At 42.5% G+C, this 13,910-nt stretch overlaps 2 protein-coding genes across 2 annotated transcripts in view; both read left to right on the top strand.

Annotated features, from left to right (window-relative positions):
* Positions 1–1,056: 1,056 nt before the first annotated feature.
* On the top strand, positions 1,057–8,586 carry herpud1 (homocysteine-inducible, endoplasmic reticulum stress-inducible, ubiquitin-like domain member 1). Its single transcript, XM_061076464.1, has 8 exons — positions 1,057–1,411; positions 3,096–3,173; positions 3,860–3,922; positions 4,450–4,616; positions 5,023–5,133; positions 5,225–5,596; positions 7,497–7,614; positions 7,846–8,586. The coding sequence occupies exons 1-8, from the start codon at positions 1,259–1,261 to the stop codon at positions 8,032–8,034; spliced, it is 1,251 nt and encodes a 416-aa protein (XP_060932447.1). The 5' UTR covers positions 1,057–1,258; the 3' UTR covers positions 8,035–8,586.
* A 3,686-nt stretch (positions 8,587–12,272) lies between these two features.
* Positions 12,273–13,910, top strand: part of cetp (cholesteryl ester transfer protein, plasma) — an 8,234-nt gene continuing 6,596 nt past the window's right edge. Inside the window, exon 1 of the mRNA XM_061076053.1 lies at positions 12,273–12,618. Coding sequence (XP_060932036.1) covers positions 12,480–12,618 — 139 coding nt within the window. The 5' untranslated portion in view covers positions 12,273–12,479. The remainder of the gene's footprint in view (positions 12,619–13,910) is intronic.

Here is a 13,910-nt window from a genome sequence, read left to right as displayed (position 1 = left end):
AATTAAAAATATTGAGGTAGAAAGAATAAAAAACAAAAAACAGAAGCACAAGATAAAATACAATAAAATAGGTAGATAAGGTGCATTAGCAAGATGATGGTAAAAGTACTGATGATATGATGGTAATGGTATTGTTAGACAGTATATAAGAATAGTACAGTGTATATAGTATATAATATAACATAATATATATTTATATATGATAGTAATTATACCAATATAAAAGCAGTATATGGTAATAATGGCAGCAACAGTATATATAATAATAATAGTAATGGTGATATAATAATAGTAATTATAACATGTACACATAAATAAATATGTGTATATAGACTTATGTAAACAAGAATATACAGAGAGTATGATAAGATATATAGTAGAAGTATGAATATGAATATAAGTATTTGACTATACAATAGGTAATATAATATACTATGAGTCTAAGAATATGTAGACAGAGTGTGCAAAAGACAATATTATTGTATAAAATGATATATAATATCAATATGGTTTATATGAACACATATCATATATGATGTGAAGTAATTGTATAAGGAGCGGAGTGTTGTACAGGAGATTTGAGATGAAACGAAGATGTTTCACTAATGTGTTTCTTCTAAATGTTAATGTGAAGTGATTGAAGTCTGCTCCTTGGTGGTGATTGAACTTCACAAAACATTGAACCACAGCAGGTTCATCACTTTCCTGGAAACGTTCAAAGTGATGTTTTCAATATTTGCATCGTGTTTCTTAATTTGCATTTGTTTCAAATGTGCAGTGTCTCACTTGAGAATAAAAAATCGGCTCTGTTTTCCTGAATTTACAAGATACATTTCTTCTTAATTCAGAAAAAGTGAATATATTACACTTCAAAACCCTCGGCCACCGTAGTTTATCATTTGTTCTTGATATAATATGGCACCTGAGTCTCGGCACCTCACCGCATCTTCTCTCCACAGACGATCTTTGCTGTTCAATAACTACTACGCATGCGCACTAGAATATGTTTCCTTGCATCGCGTCACGTGTGCTGTGAGCCAATCAGGAGCGGCCAGCGTGTTTGGAAACAACAGCTGAGGACCCGTATGACGGAGAGAAGCTGACACACACACACACACACACACACACACAACAGGAGTCTACACAACTCTCCACACACACGTCGTGTCCGTCGCGTCTCTTCTTCTGCGGCTTCTCACTGTTTCCACGATTTAACCTTAGCCTCACACGTCACTCAGCGCCAGACTTCCGCCTCAACATGGACGCGGAGGCTTCCGGTCCGAAGACGATCAGCGTCCTCATCAAGACCCCGAACCAGGTCCGGGAGGACGTGACCCTGGAGGACGTGGACTTGGACTGGACCGTGAGAGAGCTGAAGACACGTCTGTCCGCCGTGTACGCCACCAGGCCGGTGAGAGCTAGCTGCTAGCATGCTAACGCTAGCCAGTTGTTCACATCTGTCTGTGTGTGTGTGTGTGTGTGTGTGTGTGTGTGTGTGTGTGTGTGTGTGTGTGTGTGTGTGTGTGTGTGTGTGTGTGTGTGTGTGTGTGTGTGTGTGTGTCTCTGTCTCTGTCTCTGTCTCTGTCTCTGTCTCTGTCTCTGTCTCTGTGTGTCTGTCTCTGTGTGTCTGTCTCTGTCTCTCTGTGTGTGTGTGTCTGTCTCTCTCTCTCTCTCTCTCTCTGTGTCTGTCTCTCTCTCTCTCTCTCTCTGTCTGTCTGTCTCTCTCTATCTCTGTGTCTGTCTCTCTCTCTCTCTCTCTCTGTGTGTCTGTCCCTCTCTCTCTCTCTCTGTGTGTGTGTCTGTCTCTCTATCTGTGTGTGTGTGTTTATTGTTTGAACCCGTGTAAAGTCATGAAAACAGATTCTAAACTTCTATTTAAATCCTCTTGTGGGTTTTTAAAATCCTCCTGATTCTCTGACTTGAGTCTGATGATGAAACACTTTCAGTTTATCATCAATGAATCAATATCAACTTAACAAATGTCCAGTAGATGTTTGAAATAACAGCTGAACATTGTTTGAGTTGAACTGCTCAGAAAGAAAAGTGCAAAAAGCCCAATAACTATGTTCTTTCTGTTATGTAATAACTGTGATATATGTGGAAACCCCCTCGAAAACCAGTTTAATTAAACTACACATTTGAACTCCAGGGATTGTAATAACTGTGGATATCAACTTATAAGAAGCATTGAGATAATGTTTACCTACTTGAACAATCCACATAATAACCAAACATGATATATTAATGATAATAATACTAAAAGTTATCTGAAGGAGGTGCTTTAGAAGCAGGTGTCTTCACTGGGTGGGTCCAGATGGAAACAGGCTCCTTGTGATTCACCAGCTTCTCAAAGTAAAGTTAATGATCAGTGATCGACTGTCGCTTCCTGGGAAACTTCCTCATGTGCTTCTACTGAGACAAGGCTGAGTCAGCAGTTCTAAAACCAACAGGATCTTCTGCAGCATGGAGATCAAACACACAAAGACACACATTTCTGAATGAGTAAGTTAACACATCAAAAAACAAAAGGAGGAGTTTCATATTTAAACTCAGTCAAGTCTCTTTCTCACTGGATCTTCATCTAATTTAATTGATAGTGGCTGAAAGTTTACAACCTTGTGTTGTGTGTCGAGCAGCGGAACAGCGACAACTAGTTGACACGTAGTCAGTCAAGGCCAGAGAGCAACGGTTATTATATAATTTGTTTATACAACTGTTTTATGTAAATAACTTGTACTCATGCCCATTTTACCACAGTTTGATATGGTTCCTTTGGGTCTTAATGAAATGTCTGTAACATACTTGGTCAAAATACCACAAGGATCATTCAAAACAGTCCTCCTCAGATTGACCTGTTTTGAGTGCCAGATACCCAAATTAACGTGTAGAAGAACTACAAAAGTGGAATTTTCACAATATGTCCCCTTTAAGACTTTTGTCATAAGAATCCACTTCCCTGTCTCTTCCCACCGAACTCAAACGTGCTCTGAGTTTTCCGAGCGTGTTTCCAACTGTCGCTGTGAAAACGTGGTCAATGCTTTTGAAACGTGACCCGAGTCAAACCGCTGAGCCTGTGTGTGTCTGCTTCCCTCCAGGCCGTGACTGACCAGAGACTCATCTACTCTGGGAAACTGCTCCCAGACCATCTGCACATCAGAGACATCTTCAGACAGGTTGGTGCCACACTGGGTTTTATCCTAAAAGGTTTTACAGGTTTTACCAGAACAAGTCCAACAACCTGAAATAGTTCTACTTATGATTAAAGATACACTTTTGCTTTAAAGCTCAATTTGATAAATGAAGTGGGTAAATAATAAAGACATCAACAGTAGTAACAATAGGACGAAGTAGACTGTGGTTATAAGACTGCGTTTGCTTTAACTGGGTTTATCTCATAAACTGGGAAGTGAGAGGATGTGTTTTCACAGCAGCAAACTGTATCTGGGCTCATCTCTCCAGCCTGTGGCTCAGGAGAAACGGGTCACAGAGGATTTGTGAGGCTTTTTGTGTTTCATCAAAGCAGCGCGGTGTCAGATTTTGTGTGTTTTTGTGTGTGAATCCCAGTCGAGGTTCATGTTGCTCCAGATCCATGAAGAGGATCAGTCTGTGGTTCTTTTTAAAGAGCTGTGGCCCAGGATGTGTAAAACTGTCAGAAAACTGAGACCAGACTCACAATCAAACGATTTGATCGGATTGAGGAGTCTCACGCTGATATAGATAAATAACAGAAGACATTTGTTGTCATTGTGAGAATGAAGGACACATTTTTTACTTGGCGGCTGCAGGAGAAGTTCCTGAAAATGTCCGGAGACTCTGACCCTGAAATCCTCTAATCAGACGTTTATCACTTCTCTCTCAGACGGACTCCACTCCAGCTCTGCATCTCGTGTGTGCTTTCAGGAATCCTCCTCAGGAACCCAAGGTGAGAACTGATCTTTACTCATATTGCACTTTCTTCATAAAGTCCTTTGAATAGATGAGATATTGTGGATTGAGGCAACAGAGCAGTCTTCAAACCCAGGTGCTTGTTTGTTGGGAGATAACTGCAACTGGCTGAGTAGAACATCTGATGTGTTTCTATTAACTGGAGCTGATTTATCGTGCTGGTGTCGATCAGATTAAAGTTAAATCTCTTCCTTCAGAGCTCCTTAGAAAAGACGAGTGTATGAAAAGCGATGTTCCAGAGACTCACAGCTGCACCTGGTTTCCAGTGGAGCGTGGAGAGGAAATGTTTTTTCTCTTCAGCTGTCGTCCTTCAGATCTGAGCTGAAGCTTCCAGATCAAAAAAGTGCAGCTAAAGATAAACTCGCTTCAGTTTCACTACACATTCGAGTGTTCTGCTCGAGCTCACGCTGCAGAGCCTCCAGGTGGCTGGACGCGCTGAGGCGTAAAACACACAACTGCACACACGTCACACACTCGAGTTCAAACTCCTCTTTTCCCCGACAGAGCCCGGAGACAGAGCAGGCCCCCCCCTCCAGCCCAGGACGTGCAGCAGCTTCCTCGAGTCCCAGCAGCTCCTCCACAGTCCAGACTGGGAGCTCACCGGAGCTGAGGCAGAGGAGACCAGCTGCTCCGGCTCCACCGGGGAGTCCAGCATGGCCGCCTGCTGCAATGTACGCATAGAAAGAACTTCCTTTATCTGTTTAAAGTGTTTTTACAGCTTCAGGTTCGAGAGCAGAGATCAGGGTTTTGAAATAAATCACCTGTCAGCTGTGGAGGAGATTAACTGGAAGTCACAGAATCCGAAGATGTGCTGAGATCTTCAGATTTGATTTCAAGCAAACTTATACAAAACACTTCACATGTCGTCAGCGTCGTTACCATTTCTACTGACTGTTACATCTCAGAATCATCTTTCAAATTTAACTCAGGTCAGATTATTATTTATTTTGAACAGCATATTGTTCATTTTAAGTTTAATTGCTCCCTAGGGATGTTTTTAAATGGCTTACTCTTCATATTTCAGTAAAAGCTTCATCAGATATTAATCTCTCTCTCTCTCTGATGTCCGTGCTCTAGGCCGGGGGGGCCTCACATGGCGCAGCCGGCGTTCCCCACCTACTCGCTGTACAGCCCCCAGCAGCTGCTGTGGCTCCAGCACGTCTACGCTCGGCAGTACTACATGCAGTAGTGAGTTTCTATTCATTTCAGTTCTGTCTGTCTCACACTCTCTCACCTTGTTCTGTCACATGACTCCGTTTGTCTCCTTTTCCACCAACAGCCACGCAGCTATGGTAGCGGCGGGCTCCGCCCCCTCTCCCCCGGCTTCAGTCACTGGCCAGTTCCCTCCCGTCCCTGCCCACCAAGTACCTGTTCCCGCCCCCTTAGCCAATCAGAACCCCATCGACAACCTGCCGGCCAATCAGAACGCGGCACAGGACGGCGCTTTCATCAACCCGGGGGAGGCCAACCAGAACATGCGGATGAACGCACAGGGCGGGGCTGTGATGGAGGACGAGGACGCCATCGAGCGGGACTGGCTGGACTGGTTGTACTCGGCAGCGAGGTTCTGCGTCCTGCTCATGATCGTCTACTTCAACTCCAACCTGAGTCGCTTTCTGATGGTGGCGAGCACGCTCCTCCTCATGTACCTGTAAGTAAGCTACGCCCACAGGTTTAACCACCATGAACCAATAACTGAGGGCCAGGTGCACAACGAGGGGGCAGGGCCAAGTGTTAGGGAGGGAATTGGGACGCGGCCTTAAATCCCACTGTCAGGTTCTGAGATTTGTTTAATGCTCTAAAGTTTAGAGTCTAAACCTTTGAATAGAACTCTACCTTCTATCTACTATGATTCTACTGAGATATCATTTCTTAACACATCGTCAGAAACTTAACACATTCTAAAATTGTGTTTCGAATTTAAAAATCCCCAAATTATGACATGTTGGTTCTTTAAAGTTTGTTAAATGAGCACAAACATGTAATTAACTGTCTCTCAAAGTGCAGTTTTTTGCAAGCACATCATTGTGAGAGAAGGTCCAGTCCACCAGGTGTCTCACCATTGTGCCTTTATCAAGCAGGGAGTCCTTCACAGTGGAGAGACCCAGCAGATTAGACTTTAGAGGAGGATTTAATATCTTTTTCTCATAATAATTTATGAAATGGTTCTTTGTGTTAGTCCTGTCACGTCCTCTCTCCTTCCTGAGAATCCGTGCTTTCATTATTTCAAATCTCTAGATGAATTTCCTTCTCACGCTTTCCCCAAGTTGCACTTTGCAGTCAGATTAACATTCAAATGGTTGCGCTCTGTGTTTGACCCTGTACCTGAGTCCAGAAGTTATACATCACTCCAGATAAAATAAACAGTTGTAATATTGTTAATTCTATAGACTACACAGCTGATATTGATTCACAGGATACAAATGTAGGTAAAATATAGTAAAATATATTCATAAGATAGAGAACAAAACATAGATATCTCAACACACTCAAAGGACAAAGTAGCCGATGAGTCGACCGAGCCATTTGAAACCGGTCAGACCAGAGCTTCACATCAGAGCAAACACTACAGGTGCAGTGTGGACACATCATCTGTCACAGTTTATCAAAGGAGGCTGTTAAACTGTAGCAGGGTTTAAGTTGTGGATGTTTCACTTATGTTTAGTATTTAGAAAGAAGGAACAGACAAAAGCACAGACAACACAGTCTGATCAATTCCCTTTCTGAGGAGAGAAAACCCAGGTTTACAAATGAAAACAAAACCCTGGGAGTTTCCACCAATGACGTCGAGCCAGAGTTAAATATAAAGCTGATTTGCATCTGTGGTCCCTGGGCAGGAAAACACAGAAAACAATACAACAGTAGACAGAAAGAAACCGACTCCTTTTACAAACAGTGAAATAATAATCACAATTATACGTGACATCTAGAAAATGTTTCCAACGATCACATGACTGATTTGTCTTGAGCCGTGATTTAAATGTTGTTTTAAAAATACTGAACTTTGTGTAGTAGCGACTGGAAATTTAAAAATCAGTCTGTCGTCTTACTGGTGAATAAAAGCTGCTCGGTCTGGTTCAGGTTTCAGTCTGAAGTCAGAGAAAGTGTCTGTGAGTCGATCACAGATCCTGAAAGTACTTTGTTCATCCGTCATCACAGCTGCTTTGTTTGATGAAACCTCTGCTGCAGGCGGATGTGGTCACTCACTCACTTCCTTTTAACTCCAGTTTCTTTATCAAAGTACAGTTTGTTCGGTGCTGCCACAGATTCAGAGTCTGTGGATTTTATCGTTTGTTTTTAAACAGGAAGTGTGGACTTCTCTGTGGAATCTAGAGAATGTTCAGCAGTTGAAGTTCATGTGTGATGTGTAAACTTTGCAGGATTCTTCTGGTTTTAAAGGTTCAAATGATTTACAACAGCATTTTTAAATGATTCCTCACAGAGGTCACGGTGCTGGGAGTCAGACTGTGGACGTCACGTTCACATTATCTGTATTTAACCACCAGAGAACCGCATTCACTTCATTTCTTTCGTGTCTTTCTCGTCCACAGACACACTGCAGGTTTGTTTCCCTTCAGACGACAACAGGTTCCAGAACCCAACCCCCTGCAGGCCCCTGAGGTCCAGCACAACCAGCAGAACGAGGACAGGATGCCGAACCCCAATCCAGTAAGAAACCACCTCAGACCATCAGATTATTACTTCTTCATCCACTTGTTAAACTCCTCGTCCTCGTGTCTGATTGGTTCAAGGCCTCGGCTTCGTTTGGGTGTCGTCTCTTCATTCCATGTCATCACACACGTTCCCTTTAAATGCAGCAGATTACAACTGTGGCAGGGAAATCTAAATAAACAGCCAAAGTGATTGTTTGGGTGATAACGTGTCGTCTTGTGTCTTCAGGCGGTCGAACTGGCTGAGGAACAAAGGGAGGAACCGGCCGCTGCAGCAGAAGGACCCGACGGACCAGGACCAATGGCGGCCGTGTTAGTACCTCCACACCGGGTGTCCGTCATCTGGACGGCCTGGGTTTTCTTCAAAACCTTCTTCTCCTCCCTGGTACCCGAGGCTCCTCAGGGCGTGGCCAACTGACCGCCACCGAGCCGAAAAGACTGTTTATCATGTGAGATGGAGACCAGGACCTGTGGAGACGTTTCTGAGACATTCAGGTGGAAGGATGAGGTCAAAGAAGAGCGGACGCAGAAAGAAACACACCCGGGACGGAGACCTGTCAACAGAATCCTGGACGGTAGCTGAGAAAAAGTGGAGCCAGGATCTTGCCAAAACTGTGGAAACAAAGAAAATCAACAGAGTAGAAACATCAGGCTTCATCTGAGTTATAATAAATGTTCCAGCTGGATCCCTGCTCGCCCTCTGAGCAAACATCAAGGCCCCGTAAATCCAGTTTAGATACCGGGGTTGACCAGTAGGTGGCAGCTGAGGCTAAAATATAAAGCTTCTGTACTGTTGGACTAAATACTTCTTCCTGTGAGGACGTCTGTGACAAGTGACTCCTCCGGTTCCTTGGAATCTGAAATCAGTTTCTGCTCAGACTCTGTGTTTGATTAAAGCTGTAAAAGTAAAAAAGATGTTTATTAGTTTCAGACAATTTCAGCCCGTGGAAGAAAAAAGATGCCAAAACTATTATGGACTGAATTCATACATTTAAAGTTTCAATTAAATATAACTGTTATCTTTTATATATTTTGAATTCAGACATGTTAAATAGAGAAAAGTACAAATTTGGAAACTACAAAAAATACAGATTAGATTTAAATTAATTAGTTTCGATTTGAATTAATTAAACTTTCTTTGCTTCCAGTCACTGAACCTCAAGTTAAACAACCAGACACACGACCAGCAGAACAAACACAAACCTCATGAACAAAAGTTTATGAAACATTTTTATCCTGATTCATCAAACCAAAAAACTTCATGTATCTTTTCTTTAACAGTTTTATTTTTGGAGTTTTTTCATTTCCTAGTTTGACCAAATTCAAATTTCTGCCAAATCATTGGGAGCAATGTAAAATAGTTGATGTTGGAGGAGTTATTGTAAATATTTGTACTCAAAGCACTTTACAACATGTATGTTATGCAAGCATCTTTACTTTTATGATTAACCTTTCTTCACGTGAGGATTTCTAATATAATATAAATTTCTTCTGCTGAGAAAGTCTGAAATCAAATCAGTTTAAAGTAGAGATTTGTGCTATTTAAGTTACAGTAAATATCACTTTAGAACAAAATTGAATTATTTCAACTGCAGCCATTGTGCCTCCTTGTTAATATTTAGTTGTCATTCAACATTCCACATCATGAACTGAGAGCAGAGCTGTGAAACTTCTCCACGCCACCGCGGCCTCTCACCAGCTTGGAGCGTTTAGAAATGTCTCAGATCCGATGAAATGAGATAAAATGATGAACGCAGGAACCATCGCTTGTAAATAAAGATGGCCGACGCATCGCCACTTCCTCCCGCTGTCCACAAATGCAACTAACATATAATCCTTAGCTGTCAATCATTATGTTTCACTGTGTTTTTATATCATCAAATCACTAATTAAAAACTGAACTTATTAGAAACGCTGACACTTGAACACGTAGGTCTATCCCATCCACTAACACGGAGGAGGTTCATATGACTGAGCCTCGGGTTCACTTTGAGAAGTTGTCATGTCGTCTATTTTTGTCTATGCATGGCGGTTACAGGTCTTTACTCAAAACCTTAAAATTGTGATTTCATGCCTTTGTGTGACTTCAGTTTTAATCTGTTTGTTTCCCATTTATTCATATTTATGATTTTTGTCGATAATAAAGTGGGTTTTACTTTCCTTTTTAACAACTTCACTACAAAGATGGTGGATGATCCTGTGAGGCTGTAACGTCCTTGATCTGAATCTGGAGTTTTAATGTTAAAACTGGGAAGATTTTCTCTTTTATTTGACGCTGTGATGTTTTCTTTTGGATGGAAACTGCAGAATGTAGAACACTTTGCAATAATGGATGCAATAAATGTTGTTGACTCCTCCCCCTGTGCCGGTTTGTTTCAGTCTGGCTCCACGAGGACAACGTTTCTACACATGTCAGAGCCGAGGTTATTGACCCGGTGTTTAAATGCATGGACTCAGAAGGTGGCGTCACCAGAGGACACACTGACATTACGACCTCGAATACACTCGGCTGACCTCACTAGGGACACACACGTTTGTTACAACACATCCAGTCGACCTGTGGGAGGTTTTTCTGATTCTGCTCCTCTGCCAGAGAATCGTGAATCGACTCCTCAGCTGCTAAATGATCCTCTGTCGGTGTGAGATTTGGTTCCAAGTGGTTCTAGTGGGTTTATCTGGGGTTGAGAACCAAGCCGAGCTGAAAGAGGCAACAATCATCTTTCAGTTCTGGACGATGAGGCTGTTTCAGAAACTTTAAGTAATTTAATCGGGGAGGTTTTTAAAAGTCTGTGAATAGAACCGGGACAATATTCTTGAATTTCCCTTCTGACCCACTGATACATTTCCCCAGAGGTGAGTGTGCGACTGATGAACTGGGTGAATGGTGTTGTGTTGCTTCACAGACTCTGTGGGCGTCGGCTGCAGCTCCTCCTCCTCCTCTTCCTCCTCCTCTTCCTCTTATGGAAACATCCCTCTGGCTTTTTGTCGATGTAACCTTCTACACAATCCCTGCAGCACGATGTTACAGACACGTGGATGAACCCAGCCCCGCCCCCTCCTGTCCTGCAGGTTCAGAGCTGTAACAAACCAGGAGACACCTGCATGTTGTTGTACAAACAGTGACTAGAACTCACTGGTCTGTGTCGTTCGGTTTGAGAACAAACCAGAGTCTCTCTGCTGGGACACTCACCTCCGAGCGACTCGCCACCAGAGAGAGTTCATGTTGCACCGAGCGTCCGGATCCAGTTCCACTCGTTCAAAGAGCCTTTGTTCAGAGGAAGTTGGACCTGAAACATTCAGTGATTCTCTTTTTTTTTTTTTTTTTTTACAACTTTATTTATCATTTTTCCATGTTGAAAACATTTACATCATTAATTATGCATTTCTTACAAAAGTTGCGCACCCGCCCCCCGCCCCCCACCCCAACCAGATGGCATCCCAACAAATAAATCCACAAAAACACTCACGTATCACACTGACAGACAGAACACCAAAAGAAGAAAGCAAATATAGACAGATACAAAAAAGAGACAGGCCAAAGGAAAAAAAATAAAAAAAAATAAATAAAAAATTAATAATAATAAATAAATAAATTTAAAGAAAAGACTCAAACCAATCTATGTTGATCATTATGTTCATAACACCAACATCCAGGACCTTTAACATAAGAAAAAATTCCCAACAGTCAGAATATAAGCATTGAGAAGACTAGGAAGGCAATCAGAGAAGGAAAGAGGGAAAGATAAATACATATTAAATAAGAACAAGGATTCAGGCAAAAGGCAAACTCTTGATATGTGTCATGAACTGTGACCAGGTTCTGTCGTATTTAACCTCCGACCCGTGTACTGTATATCTAATTTTTTCCAGAGCCAATCCCAACATCACCTCTCTAATCCAATGAATATAGGCAGTCAGTGATTCTCTTTAAAGGCTCATTGGTAGAGAATCTATTTTCTGGTTGTTAGAATTGTTAGAAATGTCGTATATTTTTCATAAAACCTGCCGTGTAAGTTTATTTCAACACACAGAGAATCTGAACAAGATAATTGTGATTTTCACCAAACTTAGTGTGAACATCCATCAGGAGTTCATCTCCATGGGAGTAACTTCTGAAAGGTGAAGATCGAGGTCAGATACCTCAGCCAATAAGAGAAGATTTCTTTTAATTTGGCACAAACGTTCCCCTGGACTCACAGATTAACTGATAGGATTTAAGGGGTCAAAGGTTAAAGGTCAAGGCCACAGTGCCCTCACATAACATGTTTCTGGCCTCTTGATGTCTCACGTTTGTCTCGAGGGAATTTCTTCATATTTTGACCAGTTGTAACTTGGACTCAAAGAGGAGCTGATCAGATTTCAGTGGTCAAAGGTCAAAGGTCATGGTGACCTCATGATTCTAGAGGAGACACACAACCGTTCTAGTTTTTATTATTTACTGATTGGAATTCATTCGTGAGATAACAAGTGTTAGAGTTTATTTAGAGATTATTTTAGCACTTTCCTGACAGAAACTTGCCCTTTGACCAGTTCACCTCAGTGTTTGTCCTTCCATCAACTTTGAATCAAACAAGTTGCCCGTCTCTGATTGGACGAAGGACGAGGTTTCTCAATACAAAGCTGCCGTACAGAAATCCCCCCCCCCTCCGACACTGGAACAGAATCAGTAGACTGAAGTTTTCTCTCAGCAACAGTCAACGCTCCTGGAATCTTAAAGGGACCAAACCCTGAATATAGATAAGATACAGACTCAGAAGTCGACTGAGTCAGTTGCATCAGAAGAAGAACTAACAGAACTGAAAGGTCCACAGGGTTAAAGGTCTCGACAAACTCAGAGGAGAGTTGGAAATATCCACGTGGACAATGACTGGTGATGTCTTCCCATGGCTGCTGCTGGTCCTGTCTGTGTTGGGGACGTCCAGCGGCTGCCTCACGGACCGGGCTGCTGCCCACAGGACGACCGGAGCCGTGTGCCGCCTCACCCACCCTGCTGCTGCCGTGTGTGAGTGGGACCTGGACCCAGTTTTTCATATTCATACGCAAGAACTAGTGCAACTGGTCCGCTCGATCCATGTAATCAATCATCCTTTTGTTTAATAACCTGCCAAATATCCTCACAAGTGAGTTTCCACATTACCTGATGTTCGTTTCCTCCTCAAAACTTATAGTTCTTCAAACTGTCAGAGAATCAAGGTAAATGTAGAGAGTTCAAACCTCCAACACAGCCCAAGAGTCAGATTAAATCCCATCAAGCTCCATCAACACACATTCAAAGATATCAGACTCCTAAATATGTCTGCTTTTATTATCAAGATCCATGAATTTCTCTGAAAAAACAGTGAAACCTTTAAAAAGAAAATTCCTGGATCCGAGCCCCTGATTCGAATCTGCACCAGAATTTAATCTAAGTTTTATTTGTGTAAATCCATCTGATAATTATTGTGTAATCTTGCTCACAAATAAACCAACAATCAGACGCACAGGGGTGAAAACATAACCTCCTCACTGATGTTAGTCATCCGGGCCAAGTCTCTTTAATTAAAACTGGTTTCATCAATATTTACAAGTGATTTCATTCTGTTGCTTTCACACAATCTAAAAACACAGGGAGCAAATGAGGACATCTGCAGGCGCTGAGGTATTTGAGTTGGGTCACATTGTGAGGGCAGGTGTGTTTGTGTTGTGTGGTGTGTGTGTTTGTGTGTGTGTGGGTGTGTGTGTGTGTTTTGGAGCATATATGATCAAAGTCTGTGTGTTTGGGGCGAGTCAGTCCGGATGTTTGGAGCCGGAGGTTTATGTGTGTTTGGGTAATGATCAGCTTTGTGTTTCTCTTTTGATGGAGCAGGACTCGAGCCTCAGAGAGCAGCTTGTTGCTTCTCCTCATTCAGAACGTGAAGCTGCTGCAGGTGGATTTTATCAAACAGTTATTTTATACTGCAGCTGTTTGCTAAGAGGCTCACGACGATGCCAGAGAGGAACCTTTCACTTTTCAACATTATTTATTTCTTTTTAACGGAGAAAACATAAATTCAAAACTCTCACTGGCCGTTGAGCAGTTTCCACCGGCTCCTCAGCACCTCAGCTCTTTTCAGTCTCTCCTCCTTTGTCTCCTCCTCCTCCTCCTCCTCCTCCTCCTCATCCTCCTCCTCCTCCTCCTCCTCCTCCTCCTCCTCCTCCTCCTCCTCCTCCTCCTCCTCCTCCTCCTCCTCCTCCCTGTGGAAGCTCAGCTGTGCCACTCACCTCTCCCTGGTTTTCCTTCATCGAGCCTTGTTTGGTTTGGAGCAGATTCCCTGG

The sequence above is a fragment of the Limanda limanda genome, chromosome 8, assembly GCF_963576545.1.
Source record: "Limanda limanda chromosome 8, fLimLim1.1, whole genome shotgun sequence".
Classification (NCBI taxonomy): domain Eukaryota; kingdom Metazoa; phylum Chordata; class Actinopteri; order Pleuronectiformes; family Pleuronectidae; genus Limanda; species Limanda limanda.
The sequence above is the reverse complement of the archived record's forward strand: the minus strand, read 5'-3'. Positions and strand labels throughout refer to the sequence as shown.